Raw genomic sequence first — 15,317 nt, forward strand, 5'->3', positions numbered from 1 at the left:
CGGAGAGGGGGGGGCCGAGGGTGGGGTGAGGTAGGCCGAGGGGCGGAGTCGGGCCCGAGCCAATCCGGACTCTTCTCGTCCCTAGGCGGCGCCCGAGTGCGGGAGGACCGGCCACGCTCCTTCAGACCCGCGGGGTCCCCCGAGGGGTGTCCCCCGAAGAAGGACTTGGGTGCAGAGTCGTGACACGCAGGGGCTATCAGCCTGCCACTCTGTTGCAGGAAGGCCTCAGGATAGTTGCGCAAGAACGCCTTAATTTTAGCGGCAAGTTTTGGGTCTAGGAATTCAAGTTTGGGTATTATCATCTACTTTGCTTTTCGCTTCTTTTAGGAAGTGTAGCTGCAGGCACTGTGCCCCTTTACAGACCAGCTTCTGATCCCAGACCTGCTCTTTCTCCTTAAAAAAATCATCTTTGGAGAAATGAACATTGCTTTCATTAAAAATTTTATGTAGAATCTTGCATGAAATACCAATTTTCAAAATTTGGAGTGTGGTATGAATCACAGTATCTAAGAACTTCATAGGACATTGTGAGCCGCATACTGTAAGCTCCTACTTCAGTGTTCCTCCAACTCAGTGGTGGTAAAGGACCCGTTTTGTTTTTCCAAGACATCCCAGATGGGTACTTTTGGAAAATACAGTAACAATGCATTTTAGAAAAATGAAATAAAAAGCGAAGTATGCAAAATACAAGTCCTCAATATTTATTATTAGATACAACACATAAAAGAATATTCTGCCAAACTGCTATGAAAGTTTCTGAGGCTTACTCTAGGTTTCTGTATGTACCTTGTATTGGTAACAAGGTGACCATCACTAGTCTAGGTTCACACTAAGTAACTCCACACCTCATGTGCCTAACTCTGGGGAACATGCTTTAATCTACTTCCTGGCCTCTTTCAAAGTTTCAATTATTTATGCACAGCAATGATCCCTGAGCAATTTGAGACTGATATAATTTATACTGGCTTTTGAAATCATAGAGGTCTTGGTTAATTGATACTGTAAGGGCACTCCAACTTGCTTCAAGTTTATGCACTCCTTGCTTGCACCCTTGGTTTGCAACAGAATAACCTACTTTCCTTAGGTTTGCAGACCACTGGCCTTAAGGAGTGAAGAAGTAAACTTTCCCAGAATATAAGGTCTGACTACATTTAGAAACAGCTACCACAGATACCAGCCAGCATGTCTGTTCAGGGTCATGTCAACAGACGACTAAGCACCTGGGCACCTGCTTCTCCCCCATGCAGCCACCCCACCCCCTTATCCCATGCCTTCTTTAAAACTTTCCTCCTTGACCCGATTGGGGAAGATGGTCTTTGAGAAGCTACTCCACTGCCTTCCCAGGTTGCCGGCTTCCTGAATAAAGCCTCCTTTGCTTTCCCACCATCACTTGTCTCTCGAGTGTTGATTTCCAGGGGCAAGCAGCCGAAGCTGAGTTCAAAACTGGTTCTCTGTCCAGGAACAATATCAACTAGTTTAGTAATACTTTATCTTATACCAATAAAATTATATACAAAAAATAAATCCAATTGTTTGAATATTAGATTCCTAAATCATTCAAACATCTATATTGTTATCTGGGTGGAACTCAGCTCCTACCCTTCTGCTATTTTCAAATATTCTAAAGAGACCATATTTTAACAATATTTTCTGGGATTCCTAGAATAAAATTAACCCCAATCTTTAAGTTTAGACCCAAAGTTTCCTTTTAAGGTGTCCTAGGGCTCAGAAGTGGCATGTAGAAGGAATAGAGTTGTGGGGTTGTCTTGTGAAAAACTCATTCCTCCTGAGAAGGGGGAGGGCCCAGGCTCTGGAGATTGCATGCCCACAATTTGGGGATGCCAGCCAGTACAGGACCCACTGTGAGTTAAGTGAAGACAGGACGACCAGAGCTTCCATCTCCTACTAGTGTGGTATCCATCCAGTCCAAGTTAGAAAGCCTTGTTCCTTGCTTCCCTCTTTCTATTCAGTTGGACCTTTCAAGTTTCTGTAACCTTCCCAGGATGGGTGAACCACTAGAGGTGCCAGAGAGACCAGGAGAACAGAAATCTATTAAAACAGTTGGCATTAAATTTTATATTTTAAAAATATCTAATCAGATGTAGGACACCTCAGTAATGGTTATAATATATAGTTCAGTGATAGGTGAGTAAGTATGGCTTTCATCGAATCAAACTAGTCATCTTGAGTTTACACTGTTCATGGGCTGTTTTCCTGGAAACCAGAAGAACCTAGTACGCGACATTCCATTTATCCCCAGTAAACCTTGGCCCCTTGAACAGAATCGTAAATGGAGCACTCCTACCTTTGACTACTTATTACCTTATAAAGTAAGTTTGCCTCTACTCTAAATGCAGAAACCCATCTCTGGTTCCTTTGCTGGTGCCTGAAACAGTCCTTAGGTAGACAGAGATGAGCAAAGGTAGCTTTAGCACCTGGGACAGAGCTCTACTCGGCATCTTTAGAAACTTCTCCAGAATGGACTTGTCTCTGGTTTAAAAACAGGGGCAAAAGAACAGCTGCCAAGGGGCCACGTAGCTTTTCTCGTGGGTATCTTTCATCCTTCTCCTCTTCAAATCACTGGTCCTTCAGTCTGGCCCAAACCTACTCTGACAGAGGAATTTTACTCATTTCACTCAATAGGAAGAGAAAGATATGTTGCTTATACATAAGGAGTTACTGGGTGCCTCTCAAGGACCGGAAGGTAAGTGTGTATACTTCTTTTTCAAATACAAAATGAACATAAAATTCTAAGTAGCAATAAATCAGTAACAAATTATATGCTCAGATAAATGCATAGCCTATAGATGCCATATGGTGTACGAATACATATCACACATACCTTCCTTTAAAGCTTGACAACAGTGTTGACAATATAATTGTATCTCTGAGTATCTCTGCTGTTCCTGTTTACTTTTTTCTTCTTTGCCTCCAACCCCACTCCCATCGCACGGATATGTGAATCCCTGGCCCTTAGCCCCAGAATCAAACCAAACACTCTGCGGATCAGAGTGTGCCTTCGTGAATTATTTTTGCCCTCTGGGTATTCTCTGAGAATTTGTATCCATTCTCTTATCTATCCTAGCTGTTGCTGAAAAAATATGTAATCATTCAGAAAAATAAAAGTATAAATATATTCTTCAGAGACCAAGTAAGAAACACGTTTTTTTTCTTTGTGGAAGAGGGTGGTTCATCTGAATTTCTTTTATGAAGACCAAGTCTGTATTCTGGCTGTTCAGAGTTCTTGTTGCTTTTTGTATGCTTGTGTGGTCTCGAGACAGATGACATGTGGATTTAGAAGGGATTTCTATGTGTCAAACAAGACCACTTCGTAGCAACAACAATAAAGCATCTGCAATTAATTCTGGACTGGCTTCTCCAGAACTAATGTGACAACCCAGAATCCCAATCTCTAGTATGTTTGGATGTGCCAGAGACCAAGATGCTTTTCCTCCAATAGACAGTCAAGCAATTGCGAGAGGACTGTGTATGTAACCCTCTGTCGGATGTCCCCCCACAAACAGGCATGCCCACCACGCACACAGCACACTTCTCTGGCTCTGTCCCGGGGCCCCTTCAGGTGTCCAGAAAGACTGTAAGATAACCAAGCCCAGAACTGGTGCTGTTGACACAGAAAGAAGGACCCATCAGTAGCATATTTCTTTAATCATTGTTATTTACAATTTATCATCTGACAGACGTACAGAGAATAAATAAAGAAAAGAAAATATACAATGGGTATCTTGTTTCTTTTTCTAATACAGAGAACTTTTACGTATTCTATTTTGGGATGACTATGATAGTTTCAAGCAGAGATCAATTGGTTTGCTCTACCCCTTGATAAGACACATGTCCTCCAAAGCCTACAAAACAAGGCCCAGAGATTCCTTCCTCACAGGAAGAGTGAGCCATGCTGGTTCAGAAACTCAGTCCTCAGAAAAAGATAGCAGACAACAGGGTAGAAGAACAGGATATCATGAGTAGTAAAGGACATAAAATGAATAGGCTGGGTTACAAACTCTTGGGTGTGTTTGCAGGAATCCTACCCGATTTCAACCATTTCTAAGCCTCTTTTCAAGAAAACAGGTGATTGCCTCATTGCATTGTGCTTTCCCTTGAGTCTCTTTGCAAATTCCTCCCTCATATGCTTTTGGAGATGTGGGTTAGGCTGGCTTGGGACTCTGATCCTTCCCCTTTAAGGGTTCTTGACAGGTGTTTGCTCAAGAAACCAGAAAGCTTGTTTCAAAATGGGCTGTGTTTGGGGCCAGAGTCCCTCCCTGCTCTTGATGGGGTGCCTTGAGAGAACTACCTTGCTGCTGCCTAAGGACTCCAAAGAATGATACAGATCTAACAACTCCAAAGAATGATACAGATCTCCATAGATCTATTTCATCCTCAGAAAATACACGAATGGAGTATGTACTGCACCAGGTACGAGCCTGGCAACTTTTCTCTCCTTCTTCATTGAAAAATAAACTCTCTGCATTATAGCAAAGCAGTTCTCCCTAAATTCACCCCAGTTATGCTGGGTGACAAGTTTCAGTTTCTTTTATTTATTCCAAAAACAACACTCCATGAATATTTGTTGAGTGCTCACTACGTGCTTGGAACTTGACAGGACATGCAGAAAGCAGTGTGAACCCAGTAACCGTCCTGTGACCCACAAATAGGGCAGGTGAAAGATACCATCACAAAACTCACAGCTGTTTCAAGTCCCTACCCTCAGGTCATTTCTGTGTTTACATTTAATTTGGTCCAATATAGCTGTTATTCCACTTAAGAACTGATATTCAGGCAAATGAAACGTCTCTACCATTCTGACCTTTGTGTCTCATCACACACTAAAGGACTCTATGCCATTGTATCTATTCCTTCCACAAGCTGGCCCTGATGCCATTAACTAAGTGCCACCCAGCTCTTGACCAAAATACTGGTTTTAACCCTAAGTCCCCTGCCTGACACCATTACAAACCCTACTCACTTATAGGAACCGCAGAGAACCATCTGATTCTCTTGTCAGCAAGATCCATGCAGATCTCACTGCCCCTGTGTTTCCAAATCCTTCTAAGTTGTTCCTGGATTGTTCCAGTTGCTAAATAGCCAAACTAGTCAGAAAATGTGGAAGCAGTCTAGGCAGGATATTGCTTGTTGATAAAGTTACAGACAATTTGTTATATTTTCTCTTTAGAATTTTGTAGAATTGTATCCAGATAGTGTTTTTCCTGATGCATCCAAGCAAGGCCAGGTTACAAATCAGAAAGGGATGAAGTATCCAGAAACTAAATAAATACATGTTAAAAAAAAAAAAAAAAAAAAAAAAAGAACAGTGAAATCTGCATAAGGTCTGTAGTCTGGTTAATAGTATTACAAATGTGAACCTTCTGGGTTTGAAAATAGACAATGGTTATGGAAGATGTTATCAATGGGGGAAAGCCTGGTGTTAGGATAAAACTACTCTATTTTCCCAACTTCTTGTGAGTCTTAAAAGTATTTCAAAATAACAAATTTAAAAAAGGAAGATACGGCAAGTAAATAATTACCCACCACTTGTCTGCCACCAAGCAATACAGCTAATTGTGCCAGGGAACTCAAAATGCCAGCAATCCAATCACCGTTAGCCATTCTGGTCTCTTTCCATCTTGATTCAGCATTCCAAGACACTTACCAAGTGGAAAAGACATTCATCTGTTTCTATAAAAATGTTAAATTTCAATTCAGAAGGATTTCCCAGCATAGATCAGGATCTGCAACTCCCAGAAATATTTAGAGACCTACCATATGCTCAGCCAGAAGTCAGAGGTCTTGCTGAAGAGAACAAGATGGCAGGTATATAAATTCAAGCTCGGATCAAAGATTAATAGCCATATGTTGGAGTAATCTAAGCCCTAACTGTAAGTTTCTTCATTTTTTTTTTTTCGGTTTTGGGCAAAACAGATGCTGTTCCGTTTTAGAATATTTCCTTGGAACATCTTCCTCTCTCCCTCTTGCCGACACACCCCTTCTTCTGTTCCCCATTACTCAAAACACATGGCTTAGCCCCACATCATGGCTTTCTTGTGGGAAGTCTGGATGGGACTAGAAAAACACATGGTTCCAACGTGGCACGTACCTCTTTGCACAGATATCAAACAAGACTTAGTCTTGCCTAACTTCAGCCTGGGACCCCCTCCGAACCTAGAAGACCCTTCCCTGATGGTTGCTTACGTGTTTCTGTTAGGACTTGCTCTTCCTGAAGACTCTGAAAAGCTCCCTTCCTTTCCATACGCGGCACCTGCCTTTTCATTTCTTAATAAATACTTCCATAATCTCTATCATCCAGAATTCCTTTCTCTATTGTAGTTACCCTTTATCTTCAAGACACTTGCTTTTCTGCCCTCCCTCGGACCTCTCTTCAGAGATGCGCACTCCTGCTTCAGCGCAGACTCCTGCCTGTGCCACCTGCTCCTCCCTGCCCTGCCCTGTGTCCTGTACCCTCCCTTACCTCTTTTTGTGTTGTCTCCTCTCTGGTCACCCTCCCCCCGCCTCCCCCACTCAGCCACGTGCACTTTCACTGCTTCATTTTTGACGCCACGTCCATACAATGCTCATTGTTACACTGTCTCTTGCACTTGCAAGTGACCTTTCCACAGCACAAAAACCACATTCTCTACCCAGTGCCCCTTCCCACTCCAGATCTCGCCTAATCACATCTGTGTCCAGACGGCACATCAAGATGTGGACCTAGTGGTCAGCCCATTCACCGCAAAAGTATAAATTTAAATCCGCCATTCCACAAACACAATCTGGACATAAACTATTTCACGTGTGTCATGAAGAGGACAACTCACTACACACTAGCAGGGCCCCGTGGTTGGCTGTCCCTTTTTCTGTGTCCCTTTCTAAAACTTCCCAGCTACATTCTTCTCGTCGAGGTTGGAGCTACTTCTAAATTCAAGGTACTAATCCTTCACTGTGTCCTCTGTTGGGTCTCTTGGGTCTGTGCAGCGAGGCTCTGTGGGTCTGACCAGGCTAGACGCAAGACCTGTGTCTGTGACAGAGGAGGCTCAAAGCCGGAAAATGTGCGTCCTCTTCCCAGGAGAGGGTCACTGTACGGGACAACACTTCCTTGCCAGCCACTTGAAACAGATCACTCTGTGACTCAAGGCCAGGAAAGTCCAGACACACTAAGTTGATTTTCAATATGATTTTTTTTTTTTTAATGGGATGATGGAATGCAGTGAGTTGAGGCAGAAAGGGAAAAGGAAAGAAGCAGAGAGATGAGGCAAAGATGGGGAAATGATGTTGTCTTCTCTTGTCACACATGACATCGTGGGCACCGTGTTCATGGAGCCCTCCCAGAAGCAGGAGGATGGAGAATAGGCTGCCAGTCCTGATTTCAAGGCCCTTTGATTCTACTGCAGTGAGATGATTAAGTTTATGTGTCTCTGGGACAGGGGCAGGGGGTGCTCAGATGAAACACTACTTCCGGATGGGTCTCTGAGGGTGTTCCCAGACGATGTTAGCATTTGAATGGGTGCACTGAGTGAAACACATTGCCCTCTCCCGCGCGTGCCAGTGCGTGTATGTGTGTGTGTGTGCGTGTGTGCGTGTTGCGGGGGGCTCATCAAATCCTCTGAGAGCAGGGAGAAGTAGATGAAAAAAGATGGAGGAAGGGGGAATTCATGCTCTCTGCCTGACCGCTGAGCTAGAACATCTCCTGCCCTCTGTTTCTCGAAACCTTTCCTGGGTCTCCAGCTTGCAGGAGGCAGATGGTGAGACCCTGAAGCCCCATAACCATGTGGGCCAGTCCCTTATAATACATTCTGTATATCTAGGTATAGATAGCCTATTGGTTCTGTTTCTTTAGAAAGCTCTCTAATACATGAAGTTGTCCTGGTCAGAACAGAGGGGATAAGGACATGTCTGGCCCCGCACATATGAACTGAGACTGGGTCTGTGGAAACACCTGGTGACACTTCAGAGCACTGTACCCGTGGCAGCCATGACCGTTACTGCTATAGTAAGTTCCCTGCACGACTCCTTCCACTGACCACGATTTTCAGAGCAGGAGAGGACCAGAGAAGGGAATCCGTATCAACTGTCCATCCAGTTATCCAACCACCCCTGCACATTTCAGGATGGGAGAGGCTTTAAGACCCTCTAATCCAATGTCCTCATTTTACAGCGAGGGAAATGGGCATCCAGAAAGGTGAAGTGACTTATCCAAGGTGACACACTTGGCCTGGGGCAGAGTAGGACCAATTTCCAAACTAAAGCTCTCCTGACTCCCAAACCTACAATCTCCACAGAATTAGTCCTGGGAGAAGCTGAAGCCCAGAGTCAAAGGACAGAGATAGGGTATATGCCAGGGTCACAAGAGCATCTGCAGATTTGGGAAGTTCACTTCTGCGGTAGCCTGGAGCACTGCTGAAGGCTGACCAAGGGAGAACAGTCAAGTCCCTGAGCGACTGTGCACAAGGGGGACCAGGTGAGGGCTCCAGCAGCAGACCCAAGGAAGGACAACTCAAGACTACTTCTTCTGAGCTGGGGAAGTTTATTCTGTAAGTTTTTCTGATTTCTCCTCAGCAGGAGCGGAGAGGCCTCCTTTCTGGCTTCCCATTAAAATCTGAGCCGTTGTGGAGCACAGAGCTCCCAATCTGTTCTGAGGGGACTCATTCGACAACGTATCAGTCTCCACGAGTTCTGAACCCAGACCTTCACGATTCTCTTCAGCTGCCCACACGAACCCCGAGTGTGTACGAAGCAGGAACAGGGAATGACTTCTCTCTTGTGCTCACCCCGTGTCTCTCTAAAATCAAGGACTCTTAGGGAGACAAAGACATTAAATACCATCTCATATGACCTTGTGTTTGAAAGCCTACATCTGAAGCTCTTCAGGGACAAAGGACTCCCCCCTCCCCGTCCCCCGCCCTCTGGAGGTGGCCCGACTGCCCTGTGTGTTCTGAGGACTAGGCTTTCTCGAATAAGGAGTGGAAGTCCATCTGCTTGTAACTTTCCCTCCTCGGCCCTCTTTGGTCAACATTCTGCAAACACGCAGATCTACTCCCTACAATACGTGGCTTTCAGAGAGGGGTCCTCTAGGGGATACATCTGCCAAAAGAGCTGGAAGACTTACAGAAGATGAACCTAAGGGCCCGTGATTCAGACATCAAAACACCAGGCTTTATGGATTCAAAACCAGGTCTCAGCGAAACACACACCTGGAAACATCTGAACGAGAAGAGAACCTTCTGCAGAAATCACAGGTGAATAGTATACCTATTGCCTGTCCCCCACAGACCTCTTTTCCCATGTCCATTCTCTGTTCAAGAATCCTTCCGTGCATGAGGTACTTTTTTGGCAAGTGACAATTCCCCTTCATACAGCCTTGGACGGACATTCTCTCTTATGCACATCCTTTGTATTGTCTTCGCAAATAGACCACATAGACCTTACCCTTGACCCCTGTCCATGAGTGAACAAAACACCCACTCCGAGAAGCAGGGGTTTTTCAAGCACATATCATCTGCTTTGACAGGGAGAGAAACGCAGAGGGTAGACATGTCCAGAGGGCCAAATTAGGAAACCAAGAAATCCATGACCAGTTGCTGAATACCAACCATTCCATCCGATTCTCCACTCTCACCGAGTGTTTTCCCTAAGCCTCATCATGTTTCCTAAGACATTAGTATTCTTCAAGTTTTTCATTCTGAAAATACGTTTTAAAAGGTGACATTGTAGCATCTGCACATTTATAAACATAGCATATTTAACCTTTATAAATTATCTAAATTGTCTAGCCCGCTATCCAACACTTTGGTATATTAAGTAAGATTTCTTTACTAGATTTTATCTGCCCTAGGCTTTTTTTTTTCTTTTTTTAGTTTTTTAATGTAAAAAAAAAAAAAAGAGTAAATATGGGTCAGGGGTAGAGAGTGAGGGAGTGGAGTGAAGGGAGCCCAGGGACAGAGAGAGAGAAGCCAACAAGCCTCCATCTCCTGAGCCCATTCAATGTCCAGATGGAGTGGCTTAGGCGTGGGTGAGCGAGTGGCAGGTCTCACGAGAAGGACCCGGGCCATCGGGATGTGGCCAGGCAGTGAGCGCATCATTCGTCCCCTTGCTGAAGGAGCAGAAGGTGGATTTCCTGGAACGACGGACGGTGCTTGGTATCTCTTCTCCAGCAGCTGAGCATCAGCTTGTACACAGAGTCCGGGCACATGGCAGGCTGCGGGAGGTACGTCTTGGAAAACAAAAGTCCACAAAAACCCAGAGTGTTAAGAAGGGCAAAAAGGAAGTGTAGCTGCACGGTGGTGTTATCTGCCTCCCCCAGTGCTTGAGCTTGATCACTGAAACAGGTGTGATGTCTGTCTTTCCCACTCCCAGCTGGGTCCCTGTCCCCTTCCCTTGTGCCTCATTGTCTGGACCAGGATCTCCTGATGGACCACTCTGAGGTCCCGACCATCATGCCAAAGATGAACCTGAAGCAGAATGAGGACTCAGGCTGGAAAGCATGTGGTTAGACTATGAAACCCTCTGCTTATGACCCACGCGTGTTGAGGTTGATCTTGGCCGAGCCAGTCATGGTGGGGCAGGGGTGGCAAGTGTGTTGGTTGTCTCAGCTCCTCCCCTGGAAGAGGACCCTGGCCAGACACAGACACTGCAGTGTATCCAGATCCTGGGATGTACCTGTGTCGCTCCTACTGTCATGTTCTCTGTGACCCCCTCCCCCAGACCGGACCGTGGAGAGGAGTTTGCTGACCACAGAGCCCGCCTCGCAGCTGATAGGGTTGAGAAATGACTGTCCCTGTCAAACGTTCAAAATGTCAAACGTTCAAAATGTGAATCCTGAAATGTTAGTAATAAAACTTAAAATAATTAAATGTTGTAAAAGGTAATCAAGTATAAATTTGATAAATTATGTTTCATAATTAATGTATTCAGTTTAATAAATTTTTATTGACAATTTAAACTTACACCTATAGGTGAGAAGTTTACTCAGCATATAATGGTAATAGTTGATTTTGACGGAGGCCTCAATCAAATACTTAACTTTGCTATTTGACTGTTTGGTGGTCGGTGAAAATATATTTGGTTCACTACTAGTCTTTAGTGAAGATAAAACAGTGGGCCCTTTTAAGCTGAGTATTCGAAACGAAATAAGAAACATAAAATACTGGAGATTGTTAGAAATTAAAACAAAACTAGGTCAACCTGGGGTCATGACAGATTTGTCCAGGAAAAAAACCATCTTATCCCTCAGTCCACTCACTTATCTCTGCACACAGGAGTAAATTTGCCCTTTGTCATGGTAAGAAAGCAATTATTTTTATAACTAACAAAGATCATTTGGATCCCCTCTTCCCAAAATCTCTAGAGTGTCAAGATAAAATGAAATTCCAGGATCTCTTCCTCTTATTTCCAACCTGCATATTGTCTTACCGCTTGTCACTCCCTTATCTGTTGCTTGCTTCGATGTATTTAAGCCTTCAGAGAATCAAAATTTTATTTTGCACAAGAGCCTCCTCCCCATCCCTGGCCATTAGATTGAGCAGCCGTGCTTGAGGGTGCTGTGGCCAGGCCACTCTGGGGAGATTCAGTGCTCCAACTGCATCAGCTAGCCTTACGTCCTGCATCTCACAGGGATCTTAAAAACCAAGCCAGCCAAAGAAATCGTAGAGTATCCTGGCCGGGAAATGGTATCCTTGTCAGCGTGCGAATCTAGCTTTTCCCAAGTTCTGAGAAGCCACGGTCCAGGCACCTGATGGTCTCTGGGCATATATGTCTAGAAACGTGGCTAAATATTTAGTCCAAACCGAATTGTTAACGCCTGCCAGTAAATCCCTTATTCACTTTTAAACTTATAGGAGGGAAAACTGCACAGTCTAGATCAAGAAACAGAGCAAACGTGAGAAAGAGAATCTTATTTCCTGCTATCTTGGAGCTGGGAAAGAACCTGGCGTAACTAACCCCTTGTGTTGTCCAATGATCATGGGTTGCTGTGTGGATAAGGCTGAGTGTATGGCTGGTGGGGCAGGGGCAGGGGTAATTCTCAGTCTTTCGCATCATCTGGATCATTAGTGACCAAAGGCTGCCACCCAGGTGACTTACCTTCCAACTTAGGCGAACCTGCTAAGGCAGGGCTTTCTTCCTCTCACCTTCCAGAGCACCCAACCCCATACCTGGCCAACCCCAGCAGTTCTCACCTGCCTCCCTTGGTCCCGGAAGAACTCTCCAGTATTTTCGATGACCTGCTCATCTGACAGCTGGGAATAGGGCTGCTCCTGGCAAAAGGTGAACGTCTCCCACAGAGTCACCCCAAAGGCCCACACGTCGCTCGCTGTCGTGAATTTGCCCTGTTTACACAAGGAAAAGGAGAGGGCACAGGAGTGGCCTGTACGTGACAACAGCAGGTAAGATCCGTAGGACCTGGGTACCCCGTCCACTACCCGGGTCACAGAACACTGAAACTGCCATGATGTATATGGAGAATCTAAAAGGACAAAGTCAAATTGTTTTGACATCAAGCTACGGAGGCCGCTCTCTTGCCCTCCTGGTCTCTTAGGTCTGCTTCTCCTGCAGATGAGACCCCAGAGGTGCAGCTGTAAGCTATCTGACTCTCCCACTGAGTGTCAGAAGCTCAAACTTCAATGTCCGTGGGAAAATAACCGTGGGAAAATGCCTGTGGGAATGGCAATAGATGAATGGGAAATCGATCATTTTTATGTTAGAGACAGAGGAGCCTAGTTTAAGGGCTGGGAGAGGTCTCTTGAAGAATCCAGGGCTCTGGCTCCCCAGATCAGTAAAAGTCACCATCTTGAAGGGGAGACCCGCACGTGACAGCAATGGGAGTCAGGTGCCATCAGCACGTGTAAAATCGTGCACGTTTCCTGTTCCATAAATACAATGCTCAAGTCCATGATGTTACTTATCCTAAGTTTTTCAGATCAGGAAAGTGAGACAAGGGAGGTTTACTAAAATCTCGAGAATAAGGCCATGAGTAACGGAAAAACTAAGACTTGGAACAGGATCCTACGGCTCTCATGTTGATCTGCTTTTCCAACACTATAGAATATCTCTAAAGGGAGCAATGCCCACTGATGACATTAGAGATGGGTGAAGTACTGATTCACATACACAGATGATAAAGATCCTTGTGAGGGCTCACGTAAACTGGGATATATCACAGCATCAGGCGTAACAGTGGGAAACTGGAATGCGCGTATGTATCAAATTACAGAGACGTTAATAAATTACTGGACAGGGTCACCCAATGGGATATGATGCGGCCATTAAAATCATGTGTTTTGAAGAAATTTAATGACATAGGAAATGCTAACGATATAGAATTATATGCGCACAGTGCTGTCCCAGTTCTGTAACGTAATTGTTGGTGCCCAGCAGTCCTCCTTATCTGCAGTTCCCCTTTCCATGATTTCGGTCCCCCACATTCAACAGCGACCCAGAAGCAGAGCAGTGTCCTCCTGATGTGCCATCAGAAGGTCAGCAGTAGCCTCACCGCCCATCACGACATCTGCACAATGCACCCACTTTATCTCGTCATGTGGGCATTGAGTCATCTTACAGTGTCACAAGAGGAAGGGTGAGTACACGACAATATTTTGGAGAGAGAAACCATATTTATGTAACTTTGGACATTATGTTATAATTGTTCTATTTTATTACTAGCTACTGTTTTTAATCCCTTGCTGCGCCTGATTTTTATATTAAAACATTAAAATATATATATTACACCTTTATCATAGATATGTATATATGGGGAAAAAAGTCTTCAGCAGGTGTCCACTGGGGGTCCTGGAACATATCCCCCACAAATAAGGGGGAGACTACTGTATATACACACATAAACACACACATATACACATATACACACACATACATGTATGTACATATGCACACATACATAGACATATACACACACACACACACAAACATATGTATAGAAAACAACCCACAAAGGAAATATGCCAAAATATTAATAATGGTTATCTTACCGAGAGAAAGGGGATAACTATATATATTTTTTCACTTTGTTAATTAATGAATCCCTTAAGAATATGAACAAAAAATACACAGATTAACTATAAATGAACAAAGCTAGATTGCTCTTGGGCTTTTCTCTGCCATGTTAAATGACAAAAGACAAAATTACAGGTACACTTCATTGTAGGAAGTAAATGTTTAAAGTCTAATAATTCCACAAATCAGCTAAGTGGTATAAAACCAACAATAAAATGTCTCAAATATGCAAGGTCAGAAAAAATACCTCCAAGAGAGACATCTGGAAAAAAATCATGCACTCTTGGTCCAGAATACCAAGAGTTGAATAATAATTATAAAGGAAAGAATGATGGACTTAAAATAAAAAATAAATAGTAATACTCATTAAAATAAACACATAGACATCAGTCTAAATAATTCATTAGAAATATAGTTATGAAGTTAATACAGAAGAAAAATATTTTTTGTGGATAATATTTCTTTAAGTGATAAGGTTTTTTTAATAAATTAATGAAGACCAATTGGTGTGTCAAAAAGATAGAGAGAGAAAAAAATGATACTAAATCCCTTATGATGATAGGTATGTTTTTAATCTTTTCCCCAAATTTTCTATAGTGAGCATGTTACATTTTATCAGCAGAAATAGGCAAGTGTTAAGAAATAGTAATTAAAAAAAGAAATAGTAATTAACTCACCAAAGTGAATCATCTCAAGTCAGAAAGTATCAACGTCTATTCTTTGCTTCCTACTGTCTCACATTTGTCTCTATGTGCCACGTGCACCAGCCTACATGTCAGTTGCTGAGGTAGTGCTTAAAAATGTGAGGAACTCTAGGACACCTGGGTGGCTCAGTCGGTTAGGCGTCTGCCTTCGGTTGAGGTCATGACCTCAGGGTCCTGGGATCGAGCCCCGTGTCCGGCTCCCTGCTCAGCAGGGAGTCTGTATCTCCCTCTCCTTCTTCCCCTCCCCCCAACTCATGCTTCCTCTCTTTAGTTCTGCTCTTTCTCTCAAATAAATTAATAAAATCTTAAAAAAAAAAAAAAAAAAGTGATGGACTCACCAGCAAGATACTCTCCCAAGACATCCAGCGGATCGGGAGCACTGCCCGGCCCTGGATTCGGTAGTAATCACCGCTGTACAGGTTTCTGCTCATTCCAAAGTCAGCTATCTTGATGGTATAGTTCTTACCCACTAAGCAGTTTCGTGTGGCCAGATCTCGGTGGACAAAATTAAGGGAGGAAAGGTACTTCATGCCGGAGGCAATCTGTGTAGCCATAAACTTTAGGTTGGCATAACTGAGGAATAAAAAAGAGGAAAGT

At 43.9% G+C, this 15,317-nt stretch overlaps 1 protein-coding gene across 5 annotated transcripts in view; it reads right to left on the reverse strand.

Annotated features, from left to right (window-relative positions):
* Nucleotides 1-3,647: 3,647 nt before the first annotated feature.
* Nucleotides 3,648-15,317, reverse strand: part of DDR2 (discoidin domain receptor tyrosine kinase 2) — a 150,758-nt gene continuing 139,088 nt past the window's right edge. For all 5 annotated transcript variants that reach the window (XM_082704173.1, XM_082704174.1, XM_082704175.1 and 2 more), the window contains 3 exons: nucleotides 15,059-15,293; nucleotides 12,183-12,332; nucleotides 3,648-10,219 (listed from right to left, as the gene is read on the reverse strand). In XM_082704173.1, coding sequence (XP_082560299.1) covers nucleotides 10,085-10,219; nucleotides 12,183-12,332; nucleotides 15,059-15,293 — 520 coding nt within the window. In that variant the 3' untranslated portion in view covers nucleotides 3,648-10,084. The remainder of the gene's footprint in view (nucleotides 10,220-12,182; nucleotides 12,333-15,058; nucleotides 15,294-15,317) is intronic.

The sequence above is a fragment of the Mustela nivalis genome (genome assembly GCF_964662115.1).
Source record: "Mustela nivalis genome assembly, chromosome: 16".
Taxonomy (NCBI): Eukaryota; Metazoa; Chordata; class Mammalia; order Carnivora; family Mustelidae; genus Mustela; species Mustela nivalis.